This window comes from Ranitomeya variabilis, chromosome 1 (assembly GCF_051348905.1).
Source record: "Ranitomeya variabilis isolate aRanVar5 chromosome 1, aRanVar5.hap1, whole genome shotgun sequence".
NCBI classification, from domain to species: domain Eukaryota; kingdom Metazoa; phylum Chordata; class Amphibia; order Anura; family Dendrobatidae; genus Ranitomeya; species Ranitomeya variabilis.
In genome coordinates this window covers 739647023-739660946 of record NC_135232.1, presented here as the reverse complement: position 1 = coordinate 739660946, position 13924 = coordinate 739647023, and the positions used below count along the sequence as shown (strand labels likewise).

General features: G+C 43.8%; 3 protein-coding genes across 4 annotated transcripts in view; 2 read left to right on the top strand and 1 right to left on the bottom strand.

Annotated features, from left to right (window-relative positions):
• Positions 1-6196, top strand: part of ZNF839 (zinc finger protein 839) — a 24607-nt gene extending 18411 nt beyond the window's left edge. Inside the window, exon 8 of the mRNA XM_077269254.1 lies at positions 3504-6196. Coding sequence (XP_077125369.1) covers positions 3504-4114 — 611 coding nt within the window. The 3' untranslated portion in view covers positions 4115-6196. The remainder of the gene's footprint in view (positions 1-3503) is intronic.
• On the bottom strand, positions 6030-13818 carry CINP (cyclin dependent kinase 2 interacting protein). Its single transcript, XM_077269264.1, has 5 exons — positions 13693-13818; positions 13178-13331; positions 11017-11125; positions 10804-10933; positions 6030-7253 (listed from the first exon to the last, which is right to left on the bottom strand). Exons 1-5 carry the CDS (start codon positions 13697-13699, stop codon positions 7051-7053), a joined length of 603 nt encoding a protein of 200 aa, XP_077125379.1. The 5' UTR covers positions 13700-13818; the 3' UTR covers positions 6030-7050.
• TECPR2 (tectonin beta-propeller repeat containing 2) overlaps positions 13770-13924 on the top strand; it is a 60332-nt gene continuing 60177 nt past the window's right edge. The window contains exon 1 of one of the 2 annotated variants that reach the window (XM_077269245.1): positions 13770-13894. The gene's annotated coding sequence lies outside the window, so the exon portion shown is untranslated. The other variant, XM_077269237.1, reaches the window with a different exon arrangement.

Here is a 13924-nt window from a genome sequence, read left to right as displayed (position 1 = left end):
ATAGCTCTCTGTGGGCTGTGCTCTGTGCTGTATACTGCTGTGGGCTGTATATAGCTCTCTGTGGGCTGTGCTCTGTGCTGTATACTACTGTGGGCTGTATATAGTTCTCTGGGCTGTGCTCTGTGCTGTATACTACTGTGTGCTCTGTGCTATATATAGTACTCTGTGGGCTGTGCTCTGTGCTGTATACTACTGTGTGCTATATATAGTTCTCTGGGCTGTGCTCTGTGCTGTATACTACTGTGGGCTGTATATAGTACTCTGTGGGCTGTGCTCTGTGCTGTATACTGCTGTGGGCTGTATATAGTACTCTGTGGGCTGTGCTCTGTGCTGTATACTGCTGTGGGCTGTATATAGTACTCTGTGGGCTGTGCTCTGTGCTGTATACTACTGTGTGCTCTGTGCTATATATAGCTCTCTGTGGGCTGTGCTCTGTGCTGTATACTGCTGTGGGCTGTATATAGCTCTCTGTGGGCTGTGCTCTGTGCTGTATACTACTGTGGGCTGTATATAGTTCTCTGGGCTGTGCTCTGTGCTGTATACTACTGTGTGCTCTGTGCTATATATAGTACTCTGTGGGCTGTGCTCTGTGCTGTATGCTACTGTGGGCTGTATATAGTTCTCTGTGGGCTGTGCTCTGTGCTGTATATAGTTCTCTGTGGGCTGTGCTCTGTGCTGTATACTACTGTGGGCTGTATATAGTTCTCTGTGGGCTGTGCTCTGTGCTGTATACTACTGTGGGCTGTATATAGTTCTCTGTGGGCTGTGCTCTGTGCTGTATACTACTGTGTGCTGTATATAGTTCTCTGTGGGCTGTGCTGTATATAGTACTCTGTGGGCTGTGCTGTATATAGTACTCTGTGGGCTGTGCTGTATATAGTACTCTGTGGGCTGTGCTGTATATAGTACTCTGTGGGCTGTGCTGTATATAGTACTCTGTGGGCTGTGCTGTGTATAGTACTCTGTGGGCTGTGCTGTATATAGTACTCTCTGGGCTGTGCTGTATATAGTACTCTCTGGGCTGTGCTGTATATAGTACTCTCTGGGCTGTGCTTTATATAGTACTCTGGGCTGTGCTGTATATAGTACTCTGGGCTGTGTTTTATATAGTTCTCTGTGGGCTGTGCTGTATATAGTTCTCTGTGGGCTGTGCTGTATATAGTTCTCTGTGGGCTGTGCTGTATATATTACTTTGTGGGCTGTGCTGTATATATTACTTTGTGGGCTGTGCTGTATATATTACTTTGTGGGCTGTGCTGTATATATTACTCTGTGGGCTGTGCTGTATACTACTGTGTGGTGGACTGTGCTGTATACTTCTACGTGGGCTGTGCTGTATACTACTGTGTGGTCTGTGCTGTATACTACTGTGTGGTCTGTGCTGAATACTGCTGTGTGATCTACTACGCGAGCTGTGCTATAGTATGCAGGCTGTGCTGTATACTATGCGGTTTGTGCTATATAATATGCGGGCTTTGCTATATACTATGGGGAGTATATTATATTCTATGGGGGAGGCCATGTTATGTACTATGTGGCTGTGTTATATACTATTGTGGGGGTATATTATATTCTATGGGGGAGGCTGCGTTGTATACTATGGGGGGCTGCATTATATTCTATGGGGGGCTACATTATATATTATGGGGAGGTGGGCTGTATTATATTCTATGGGGGTTACATACTCTGGGGTGGCTGCATTATACTCTGTGGGGTGGCTGCATTATACTCTGGGGTGGCTGCATTATACTCTGGGGTGGCTGCATTATACTCTGGGGTGGCTGCATTATACTATATGTGGGCTGCATTATACTGTATCGAGGACTATGGGGAATACGTTATACTATATGAAGAACTATGGGGTGCATTATACTATGGGAAGTGAATTGTACTACATGGATGACTGTGGCGGTGCATTATACTATATGGAGCACTATGAGGATTGTATTATGCTATATGGAGGACTATGAGGATTGTATTATGCTATATGGAGGACTATGAGGAGTGTATTATACTATGTGGAGGACTGAGCAGTGTATTTTAATATATGGAGGACTATAGGGAGTGTATTATACTATATGGAGGACTATGGAGCACATTATAATATATGGAGGACTATGGGGTGTATTTTACTAAACAAGTAAAATGCTGCATATTCGGATTGTTTTTGCTGGAACTAAAAGCCTTGTTGTCAGCAGCACATTGCCAGTGTAAACTGTAGATGTGCTGCTGAAAACATGATACTGTATGGTGATCTGTTAGTGATCTATTAGTGATCGTTCTGTCTCATCATTATTCCTCAGCTGGTGGAAAGAGGCCGGGAAACAAGCGTTGAACAACTTCAGTATTGTCGATCAAACTTGTTTAGCGGCCTGAACTCAGCGCACGTAAATACAACAGAAAGGCTTCTGTGTGATGTGCAATATGTTAGCATTTGGGGACCCATTTTAAACTTTGCCTAGGGCCCCACTTTGCCTAAAACCGGCCCTGCCTACAAGTGTACAAAGGTATTATACAGTCACCATGTGACAAGTGGGCCTGTGTAACTTCAAATGCCAGGGCTGAATTTTAGTCCCAGTCCGGCCCTGGTTTCCACTATGATTAGCTCTCGGAAGCCTGCATTGGGGCGCATTCATCACCTCACCTGAAAAGTTTTTTCCGCATGGTGCAGGGAACGCGGTCATTCTCCACTCGCCTTCTCCATCCCGACTATTTTGGAGTTCCTTTAGACTGGTCTGGATTCAGGCATAGCGCTTAGTTCCCTCAAAGACCAGATCTCTGCTTTATCAGTTTTGTTCCAGCGCAGGATCGCTTTTAAGCCGCAAGTGAAGACCTTTCCCACGTGGTACCCCCTATAGAAGGCTGTTTTATGCCTGGGACCTTAACTTAGTCCTAGGTGTCTTACAGGAGGCTCCATTTGAGCCGCTGTAGGACGTCTCTGACCCCCCTTTCATGGAAGGTCACCTTCCTGGTTGCGGTGACATCGATCAGGTGGGTATCGGAGCTAGCCGCTCTTTCCTGTTGAGCTCCTTTTTTCTAATTTTTCACCAGGACAAGGTGGTTCTCAGGCCGTCCCAGTCCTTTTTACCCATGGTGATCTCTTCCTTTCAGCCTTGCATCACCCCACTTCTGTTGCTGCCGCCAGCTTCCTGCAGCAGCGACCATGCCTTCTCTGACTTCACTCCACCACAGGCCACTCTTCCCACACCACCCCACATCTTGTAAGCTACGGTACATTCGTATTATAAGATGCACCCACAGTTTCCTATCAAATTTTGGGGTAAAAAACTACATGCTATAAACCGAAAAATACGGTATATTCTTGTTCACAGGGGACAGTATTATAGTATATTCTTGTACATAGGAGCAGTATTATAGTAGTTATATTCTTGTACATAAAGGGCAGTATTATTGTAGTTATATTCTGGTACATAGGGGGCAGTATTATAGTAGTTATATTTTGTAGGATAACTTTGTGTAACCTGTTTTCTTATTTTGTGCAGATCTCATGGCTGATGAATTACTTTGTGGAAATGATACAAGTTCTGATGTTACAATAAATTGTACCATACAAGTTTGTGAAACATCACTGTCAAATGTGATGGAGGAAGAAGCTAAAGAGCTGCCTGTGATCACCACTCCAGCCTCTATTCCATGTGGCATAGAACAGGACGTTATTGCGACTGCTTCGTCTCTGCTTGGTGGAGAATCGGGTGACTCCGTACAGATTTCCACGGATCATTCAGCGGAAACTCCAGGTGATGAATGTTGCAGCCATATTACACAGGAGGGCACACGGCCCGATGAGGTTTTACCAGGAAGCCTTGTCCCTCCACTCCCATGTTCTCCGGCTGACTTCGCCCTCCCTTCTGATGCTCCTCCACAAACCATTACCGAAAAGACATGCAGCGAAAGCTTCCAAGGTGTAGACGCCTTAATCCCCCCAGACATCATTGCCAGCGACTCTGGCTCTCAAGCCTTTGGCTTCCACTATGGACAGGACTTGGTGTTTGTTCACCACTCGGAAGGAGCTGCAGTGGGCGAGGCGGGTGTAATATTCGAGCCCCCTGCTCAGCCGCAGGACACGGTGGCGGCCCTAATGGAAATTAAGTGAATCTAATTTTCAGATTTTTTTTTTTTTTTTTTGACATTTTTCTAATAAATGTAGGACGTTCCCTTTATATATTCTTCTGCGATCGACTCTTTATCTGATTTATAAATCCTTTATATGAATTTTGTTTTTTCTCTAAGGAGTCCTTTTCTGAACAGAAAATTTGCACTATTGACCTATGACTGAGTCAGCCGACCTTTCTGATTTTTTTTTTTTTTTTCAATTCCTCGCCATTTCCAAGGTTTCTGCTTGCTGTCAGCGAAGGCAAACCTTAAAATTCAGACGGATCTAATATGTCTTAGTTCAGTGATTGCAACGATGGAATCCAGTCCGATCGATACGATGCAAGCAGAAGACAGCAGCAAGAGAAATATTTTTCTTAAAGGGGTTGTCCACTTTTTTTTTTATTGTATTTGAAACTACAAAATGTTTTACTAAAAATGTTGCATCGTTTTGGCTTTTAATATGATCTTTATTTTGATCCTATTTACAACAAATCACCATTTGAGACGTCTGGTGGCGAATCTCTGCTAGAGAACACAACGGCGCTCCTGTGTATGGGAGCATCAGGCGAGATTGGGGCATCTAAATAGTGGGATGTGAGAACACTTCAACTCTCCTAACGATGGTGTCGCTGAGATGAATGAGCCAAGGCTCATTTTCTAACTCAGTCAAATATGCAATAAAGAGAAGGCGTACCGTGCCAAACTTTTAATGAAACCCAATGGCAGAATTTTTTTAAGTCGAAAAGATATGTATTTCAGTAAATAAGAAAAGTTTCTCAAGGGTGACAATCCCTTTAAGGGATCATTCAGACTAATGTATTTTCGATCTATATGGGCAATGCATACAATTGATATTTCCATTTGGACTACTGGGGGGGAAAAAATGCAGTGTGCATTATTTATTTATTTTTCATAAAACGGACCGGAGTAGTGCATGCAAGAAAAGGCATGTGCCATTATACAGACACGACCACGAGACAAGGGAGCGTTCCAGTCCTACTGCTTAGAAAAGAGAACTATCATCAGAGCAGTAAATAATGGGGCTGTAGTCGCGTTAGACAATCAGATTTCTCCCCTTTCTGTGGCTTCCTGAGTTAGGATTGTCACTATGGATATTGGGGGTTGCCACGCTTTTTTGGGAACGCAGTCTTGCATTTTATACGCCGCCACATTTATTTGGTGTAGATCAAGGTAAGTGAGGTTAAGACGTTTATTAAGCTCCTGCTCTGTGTCTGGAGTTATAAACTGTGTTAAAGGGGTTGTCCAGGATTACTGCCTCCCCTGTCTACAGGTTGGGTCTGGTACTGCAGCTCAAGTCATAGAGCTGAAATTCCTCACACAACCTGTGGACGAGGAGGCGCTGTTTTATTAGGAAGTTCTTTTTATTCTAACCCTGGATGATGGCGTTCAGATTGCAGCTTCCTGTAGTCATCGATGATCGATCTTCCTACAAGGTCTACGTGTAATTTTTCTAGACCATTCATGAATTTACCTTTAATTTGCCGTTGTTACTTTTGTTTTCCTTCGTTAGCTATTCTGGGTCACAGCAAGAGCTGCATTCTGAATTCTGCTCACTTTCGGAAATAAGATGGCTCTGCAAAGAAAAAAAAGCTGGTTCCTTATTAAACGTGAACACACATTATTTAAGAAGGTCGGAATAACCCTTTAAGGGCTGTGTTATGTAGTCACCCACCCCAGGCCCATGCTGTTTGGTCACATAGATCAGCTAAAGGTTTAGCTGTGACCTTGGTAATTTTTTTCTGTTTTTGCTCAGCCGGACCCCTACTATATGACTGTTCTCGGTGAGGTACAACCCCCGATGCGTTTCTTCTCCAAACTGAAACCTTTTCTACTATTGAACTTCATGGGGGCGAGAGAAGGCACTAGGTACAAAAGTAACGACTGAGACAAACTCATTTCCCATTTCCATTGCTTTATTTGTAAAGTTTATCAGCATTTTAGTGGAAATGTAAAATATATATATGTTCTTAAAGGGATAACATCTTTCTGTATATATTTGTGGGAGAAACAAAACATGTAATTGCCTTTTACTGCTCAATAAACATTTTTCATGAATGAAGTCTCTGTCATCCGTACGTCGTTATTATACCCAACAATCTTCAGGCTGGGGTATTTATCATGAGAAATTAAACTGTTCTGTTGTCAGAAACCCTTAGGAGTCATTCAAGGGTTAACCCTACAGTGACTGGCGTCCATTCTATATTCCAGGAACCGTAGAATAGGTAGTTGATTTGAGAAAAGTCAACTTTTTTACAATATGGGTGCCATAATGATGGTGGAGAAATGTTCATGACATTTTTTAATACTTTCCATCAAGCATAGCAATACTAAATGGTTGGCAATCTCCTACCGCTTTCTGTATGCAGCTCCTGCACTAATGTGTCTCTACCCTGTGTGTAGTCTGATCCTGCGGTCATGTGTGACTCTGCCACTTCTGATCACATTCCTCCTCTCTTTCACCAGCCTGCACGGTAGCATTCAACTGCAGGATCTGACAACAGTATTATTTCTAGTACATGATCATGGAGACACATAGGACTGCATGGGAGCTGCATACATTTTCTGTATTTTATTAAATATTTGAAAATTTTTATCCAAAAGTACATAAACCTCTTACGTCTTCTACACATTGCCTTTATGGCAGCTGTCACAAGTCAAAGAAAAAATTAAAAAAAATGAGTGCTGGGGAAGAAAAAAACTGCACACAGGACACATTCAAGTTTCGTGCAATTTGCAGGTGGGAAAATTCTGCTGTTTGACTCCAAATCCCAGTATTGGATTTGTTGTGGTGGTTGCATGTGTGACCCCATTGCCAATCATCAAATGCAAAGTAACAGGGTGACCAGTGTCGCCATCCAGCCTTAGGCTAGGAGAAACGTGCATGTGAAGACCATAATTCAGGAAATGTCCCCGTTAAAGGGTCCGGTGCCCAGTCTCCAGCAGCATGCTCTCGAGCAGGACTTTACTACCACTATCGATGTATGGCTGATATAACCAGGAGGACAGATACACCATTAACAAGTCCTGATCTGTGGTGTGTGCAATCTCTCCCACAATAGTCTTCTTCAGGGAAATTTCCTTTTTGTACATTTCGGACATCTTTAAGGAGGTCTCGTCTGCAACACAAGAAAGTAGTAAAAAGGGGTTCAGTCAGCAAGTTGTGAGACGGAAAGGGCAGGAGACAAATGTCTCCGATCAAGTGCTGATGGCCTTGTGTTCTCCATCATAGAAAATCTGTCCGGTTACTGATACGAGTGGCAGAATGCGACTGGCGTTTTCCACCAACCCGCAGACATGAATAGGCAAGTGCTATCAGATTCAGAGGCAAATCATGCATGTTGAAGTTGTTTGTTTTTTTTCCTCAACCCCCTACCCCTCCTCGAAGAAGAAAAAACAAAAATCAGACGTGCACTGCCCCATAGATCGCACTTGGACCAATGTTATCCTATCAAAACTAGAGTCTGCACCTGCCCTTATAATGGGGTGTTAAAGGGGTAAATGAGGACATTTCCAGAGTGCAATTAAGAGAACAAGAAAACAAAAAAAAAGCTTTTTTTTAGTTATTCTTCACATATAGTAAATAAAGTTTTATTCACCTAATTATCCTACATTAAGGAAAAAAAGTATTTAACCAGACCTGTAAAAGTCCAAAAATATATAAAACTTTGCGTTATGGCTCTTGGAAAATAATGTAAAATTAAAATTATGTAACCTATAAAAATGAACATTAGAAAGTGGTAGCCAAACCACTCTAAAATGAGTGATCAAAACATCATAGCCCAAAGAGATATCAAAAAGTCTACAGATTGCCACAGAATAGAAGAAAAGTTTGTCTTTGAACAAGACAACACAAACTCGCTTTACAAAGTTCTATTTTTTCTTTTTTTATCACTTTAAAATATAAAAACTATAATTTAATATCGCCGTAATCGCAGCAGCCATGGAAAATCATGTTACCTGATCATATTTACTGCACAATGAAAAGGCATAAAAGCATTAAAAAAATTAAAACCATGGCTTAAGATTGTGGGTTTTTTTCTCAAAACTTTTCAATATGGGAGTCATTAAAAACAGCAAAAAAAAAGAAAAATAATTTTCCGTTATGGTTATTAGAAAATAATTTAAAAAAAAATTCCTGGTCATGAAGGAGTTAAAGTGCCCCTGTCAGCAGGATTGTGCTCAGTAACTATAGACAGTGTCAGGTCAACGCCGTTATACTGATTAGGCCGGGGTCACACTAGCATATAACACGGAAGAGTGCTATGCGAGAAAACATTGCATAGTACTAGGATCAGTGTTAATCTATGGGGCAAATCACATCTGTGATTATTTTCTCATCCGAATCGGCACGGGAGAACAACCTCAACATGCTGCGATTGGCACCAAGACTCAGCCGAGTCTCGGCTCACTCGCACCCATATAAGCCTATGGGTGCGAGTGACAACGCACATCACTTGGATATCATCCGAGTGCGGTCCGATATACACCGACGCCTGCAATGGAGGAGATGGAGAAATTAGTTTCTCTACCTCCTCCACAGCTGTGGTCTGATGTGGTCTGATCCTCTCTGTGTGAGAGGCTCGGAGCACAGTAATATGACAATCGGTAGGAGCCGAGGGTCATTAGCATCTTGCATCAGATGCCTTACGCTAGTCTGACCCCAGTCTTACACTGATACCTGGTGATGAAATCCGTCTTGTGGTTGTTGTGGAAACTTTATTTGTAGTTTTCAGTTAGGCCTCTTTCACACGTCAGTGTCTCCGGTACGTGTACTGACAGTTTTCTCACGTACCGGAGACACGGACACACGTAGACCCATTCAAATGAATGGGTCTATGCACATGTCTCCGTGTTTTCACGGACCGTGTGTCCGTGTGCAAGACACGGAGACATGTCCGTGTTTCTCCGGCAGCACGTACAGCAATACGTCCTGCACACGGAGAACAGTGTACACTCTCCTCCGTGTGCACGTACCGCCTGCAGGAGAGACAGCGCTACAGTAAGCGCTGTCCCCTCCGCTGTGGTGCTGAAGGCGGCATTCATCTCTTCTCCCCCGCAGGAGAGAAGAGATGAAAGATCAAGTTTTTTTTTTCTTTTTTGTTAAAAATAAAGTTGCTGGGACCTCCCGCCTCCCATCCCCAGTGCGCCGCCCGGGGCGCATATTCCTCACTGTAATGAGCGGTACCACGTGACCGCTCACACAGGACAGGCTGCCAGCGCTGAGAGGAGAAAGGAGACATCGCGGGAGCTGGGTGAGTATTTCTTCTGCAAGGGGCCGGGCGGCGCACTGGGGATGGGAGGCGGGAGGTCCCGGCAACTTTATTTTTAACAAAAAAGAGAAAAAAACTTGATCTTTCATCTCTTCTCTCCTGCGGGGAGAAGAGATGAATGCCGCCTTCAGCACCACACAGGGGGGACAGCGCTTACTGTAGCGCTGTCTCTCCTGCACGGTCTGTGTGGTCCTCAGGCGCGGCACAGGGGTGGCACACGGATGCCGCACGTGTGCCACGTGAGCACACGGACACGGATAACTCCGGTACCGATTTCTCCGGTACCGGAATTATCTGGACGTGTGAAAGAGGCCTTAATGAGATTTTTGTGATCCGGAGCGGCATGTAGGCGGGTCTGTGGGTGGGATTATGGGCCAGGCTTTGTGGTGCTCTGCTTATATGTATGGGCTTATGACAGGTCACTGATCTGACTTCTATTTTACATCCTGCATAGAATTATGGTTTGAAAAAAAACCCAAACATATTCATCAAGATATAACCACCTGCGCAGTAGCAATGTTCCAATAGATCAGAATAAATGGCAGATGCTATTGCACAGGTGGTGAAATTAAGAATTTTTTAACATTTTTTTTTACAACGCTGTTTAAATAACATGGAATCAGCCATATAATCCACGATGCTACAGTGCCGCTGCCTGATGAATGTGATTTGTCAGAAGACATACATATGAATATGTAATCAGAGCACAACAAAGCCCCACCCACAGTCCCGCCCCAGAGCACGAGCATATCCTGAAAGGGAACTTGTCAGCAGATTTTGCCGCTATAAGATGCGGCCACTGCCTTTCAGGGCTTATCTACAGCATTCTATAATGCTGTAGATAAGCCCCCGGTCCGACCTGCAAGTGAAGAAAAGTAAGTTATATTATACTCACCCAGGGGCGGTCCGGTCCGATGGGTGTCACAGGTCCGGGTCCGGCACCTCCCATCTTCTTGCGATGCCGCCCTCCTGCTTCTTCACCGTTCCCAGGCATCGTGCTCCTGCGCAGGCGTACTTCTGTGCCCTGTTGAGGGCAGAGTAAAGTACTACAGACGCTGGGAAAGGTAAGAGAGGCTTGGCACCTGCACACTGCAGTACTTTACACTGCCCTCAACAGGGCAGATCAGTATGCCTGTGAAGGAACGCGGCACGAAGCAAGCAGGATAAACCCCGAAAGGCAGTGGCTGCATATTATAGCGGCAAAATCTGCTGACAGGTTCCCTTTAGCTTATAACTACAAATAAAGATTCCACAGCAACCACAAGACGGATTTCATCACCAGGTATCAGTGTAATCAGTATAACGGCGCCGACCTGACTCTGTCTGTAGTTACTGAGCACAATCCTGCTGACAGGGTTCCTTTTAAATCTGCACATCCTGAACACAAAATACTTACAGAACAGCGTTGTCGGCCATGTAAGGAAAAGTATCGGCCGGTGATTTTCGCCCTGGCACTGATAATCCTCCAGGTCACACACGCCTTTGAACGTGGATGTCAACTTCTCCATTTTCAGCTGAATTTGGCTCTTTTACAAGATAAAAACATTTAAAAATATAAAACTTTATGCAAAACTGAGAAAAACAAAAAACAATGTGGGAAGAGACAGACCATTCTCTTCAACAGGTCCAGTAATTCTGAGCACAATCTTTCCAGTTCTTCTTTGTTCGGACTCTCATGAGCAGACGCCGCGTCATCTATTACCAGCTTCTCATATGATCTAGGAAAAAAGAAGAAGTCTCACTGTTCATGAGTGGTCCTAATAAACCCGCAGCACGAATGCTTTATTATATCCCCGGCAGACTGCCCTGTAGTGGTGATCACAGGTATCTACATGTTTGGTCTTGATACAGGAAAGAAATATATCTTGGTACCGTGTTAGCCAGTAGATAGAAAAATATTTAGAATTGAGAGTCCTCAGTGGTTGATACCTTTTAATGGCTAACTGAAAAGTTGTTGTTTTTTTTCTATACTATGTTGTGCATAAATATGTGATTCTTCAGAATTTGTTTTAGTCTTTGCCTGATGAAGAGACGTATGTAGTCTCGAAAGCTTGCAATTTGTTACCATCTTTTCAGTTAGCCATTAAAAGGTATCAACCACTGAGGACTCTCAATTCTAAATGTTTGGTCTTGGTGACTTTGTGACTACATTAAAGCTCCACAGTTGGTAAAAATGGCAGCTGCTTCCAAAAAGACAACATTAGCAGCAGATGATATTGTCTATGTACAGTGGGGAAAATAAGTACCTGATACACCGCTGATTTTGCAAGATTTTCCACCTACAAAGAATGGAGAGGTCTAAATTTTATTGTAGGTACACTTCACCTGTGAGAGACAGAATCTAAAAATAAAAAACAGAAAATCACATTGTATGATTCTTACATAATTAATTAGCATTTTATTTCATGAAATAAGTATTTGATGCAATAGAAAAACAGAACTTAATATTTGGTCCAGAAACCTTTGTTTGTAATTACAGAGGTCAGACGTTTCCTGTAGTTCTTGACCAGGTTTGCAGACACTGCAGCAGGGATTTTGCCCCCTAAGCCATACTGATCTTCTCCAGATCTTTCAGGTGTCTATTGGGTTCAGGTATAGAGACTGGCTAGGCCACTCCAGGATCTTGAAATGCTTAGCTACTCCTTAGTTACCCTGGCTGTGTGTTTCGGGTCATTGTCATGCTGAAAGACGCAGTTACGACCCATCTTCAATGCTCTGAGAGATGGAGGTTGTTGGTCAAAATCTCAAGATACATGACCCCATCCATCCTCCCTTCAATACGGTGGCTTCATCCTGTCTCCTTTGCAGAAAAGCCCCCCGAAGTATGATGTTTCCCCCAACATGCTTCACGGTTGGGACGGTGTTCTTGGGGTTGTACTCATCCTCCTTCTGCCTGCAAACACAGTGAGTGGAAATGATACCAGAAAGTTGTATTTTGGTTTCATCTGACCACATGACCTTCTCCCATGTCTCCTCTGGGTCATCCAGATGGTCATTGGCGACTTTCACAAAGGCCTGGACATGTGCTGGCGTGAGCAAGAGGTCCTTACGTGCCCTGCCCGATTATAATCCATTACGGGATAGTGTGTTACTAACAGTAATGTTTGAAACTGTGGTCCCAGTTCTCTTCAGGTCAGTGACCAGGTCCTCATGTAGTTCTGGGCTGATTCCTGACCTTTCTCAAAATCTTCATTATCCCACGAGTCGAGATCTTGCGTTTCATCCATTTTCTAATAATTGTGCCAATAGTTATTGCCTACTCACCAAGCTGCTTGCCTAGTGTCCTACAGCCCATCCCAGCCTTGTGCAGGTCTACAATGTTGTCCCTGGGGTCCTTAGACCGCTCTTTGGTCTTGGCCATGGTGGAGAGGTTGGAGTGTGATTGATCGTGTGGACAGGTGTCTTTTATACAGGTAACGAGTTCAAACAGGAGCAATTAATGCAGGTAATGAGTGCAGAGTAGGAGGCTTCTTACAGAAAAACTAACAGATCTGGGAGAGACATAATTCTTGCTGGTTGGTCGGTGATAAAATACTTATTTCATGCAATAAAATGCAAACTAATTATGTAAGAATCATACAATGTGATTTTCTGTTTTTTTATTTTTAGATTCTGTCTCTCACAGGTGAAGTGTATCTACGATAAAAATTACAGACCTCTCCATTCTCTGTAGGTGGGAAAACTTGCAAAATCTGCAGGGGATCAAATACTTATTTCCCCCACTGTATACGGTAAAATACCAAGGCAGATTAACCCCTTACATCACTTACAGGGCGCTGATTTTGAGATTGACGATCTTGTTGGCAGCACTGAAAGCCGTGTCATTGCAGCTCTCCCATCTCAGCATCAGGTTGTGCCAGTCGGCAGCGTTGTCTTTGATCTTCCTGGCGCTGCCTGTCAACGCCGTTTTTTTAAGGGTTTTACCTGAATTTGAAAAAAAAAATAATTTAAATATGGGAATGTAAGAATTTTTTTAAAAAGTGCTGGAAAGCCCCTTTAATAAGGAGACATTCTGACTCAGGCGGTGTCATTTTATGACACTGGGAAAAGAGTTTTAGAAATCTTTGTTCCTGTGGTGGAAAAAAATGTGTAAATCTGGCAAACGCCGTAAAGGAAAATGCAGCAAAAAAAAAAGTGGAACCAACCAATCAGATTGCTGCTCTCATTAGAGAAAATGAAAGCTGCGTCCTGATTGGTTGCTACGGAAGCTTTTTCTTTGGGGTTACTCTCATACCGTTGCACTGAGATCACAGTATAGACAAAGGAAATTACAAGGATCACTCACTGTCCATTCCGCCGGCGCATGAGGAGTCGGGCAGGACACGTGACTCTCCATAGCAACATTCACTTCCGACTTCCGCCTAACAGCGGAAGTGGTGTGACGTCACGAGGAGGTGGTTTCTGATTGGCCGGCCTGCTCCGGTGTTTTGGTTCTGTGCTTGGGGGCTGTGGATGAGCGTTTGGGCCCGAGAGAAGAGCGGCGTGAGGTGAGGAGACCGGGAGAGCCACCGGGTCAG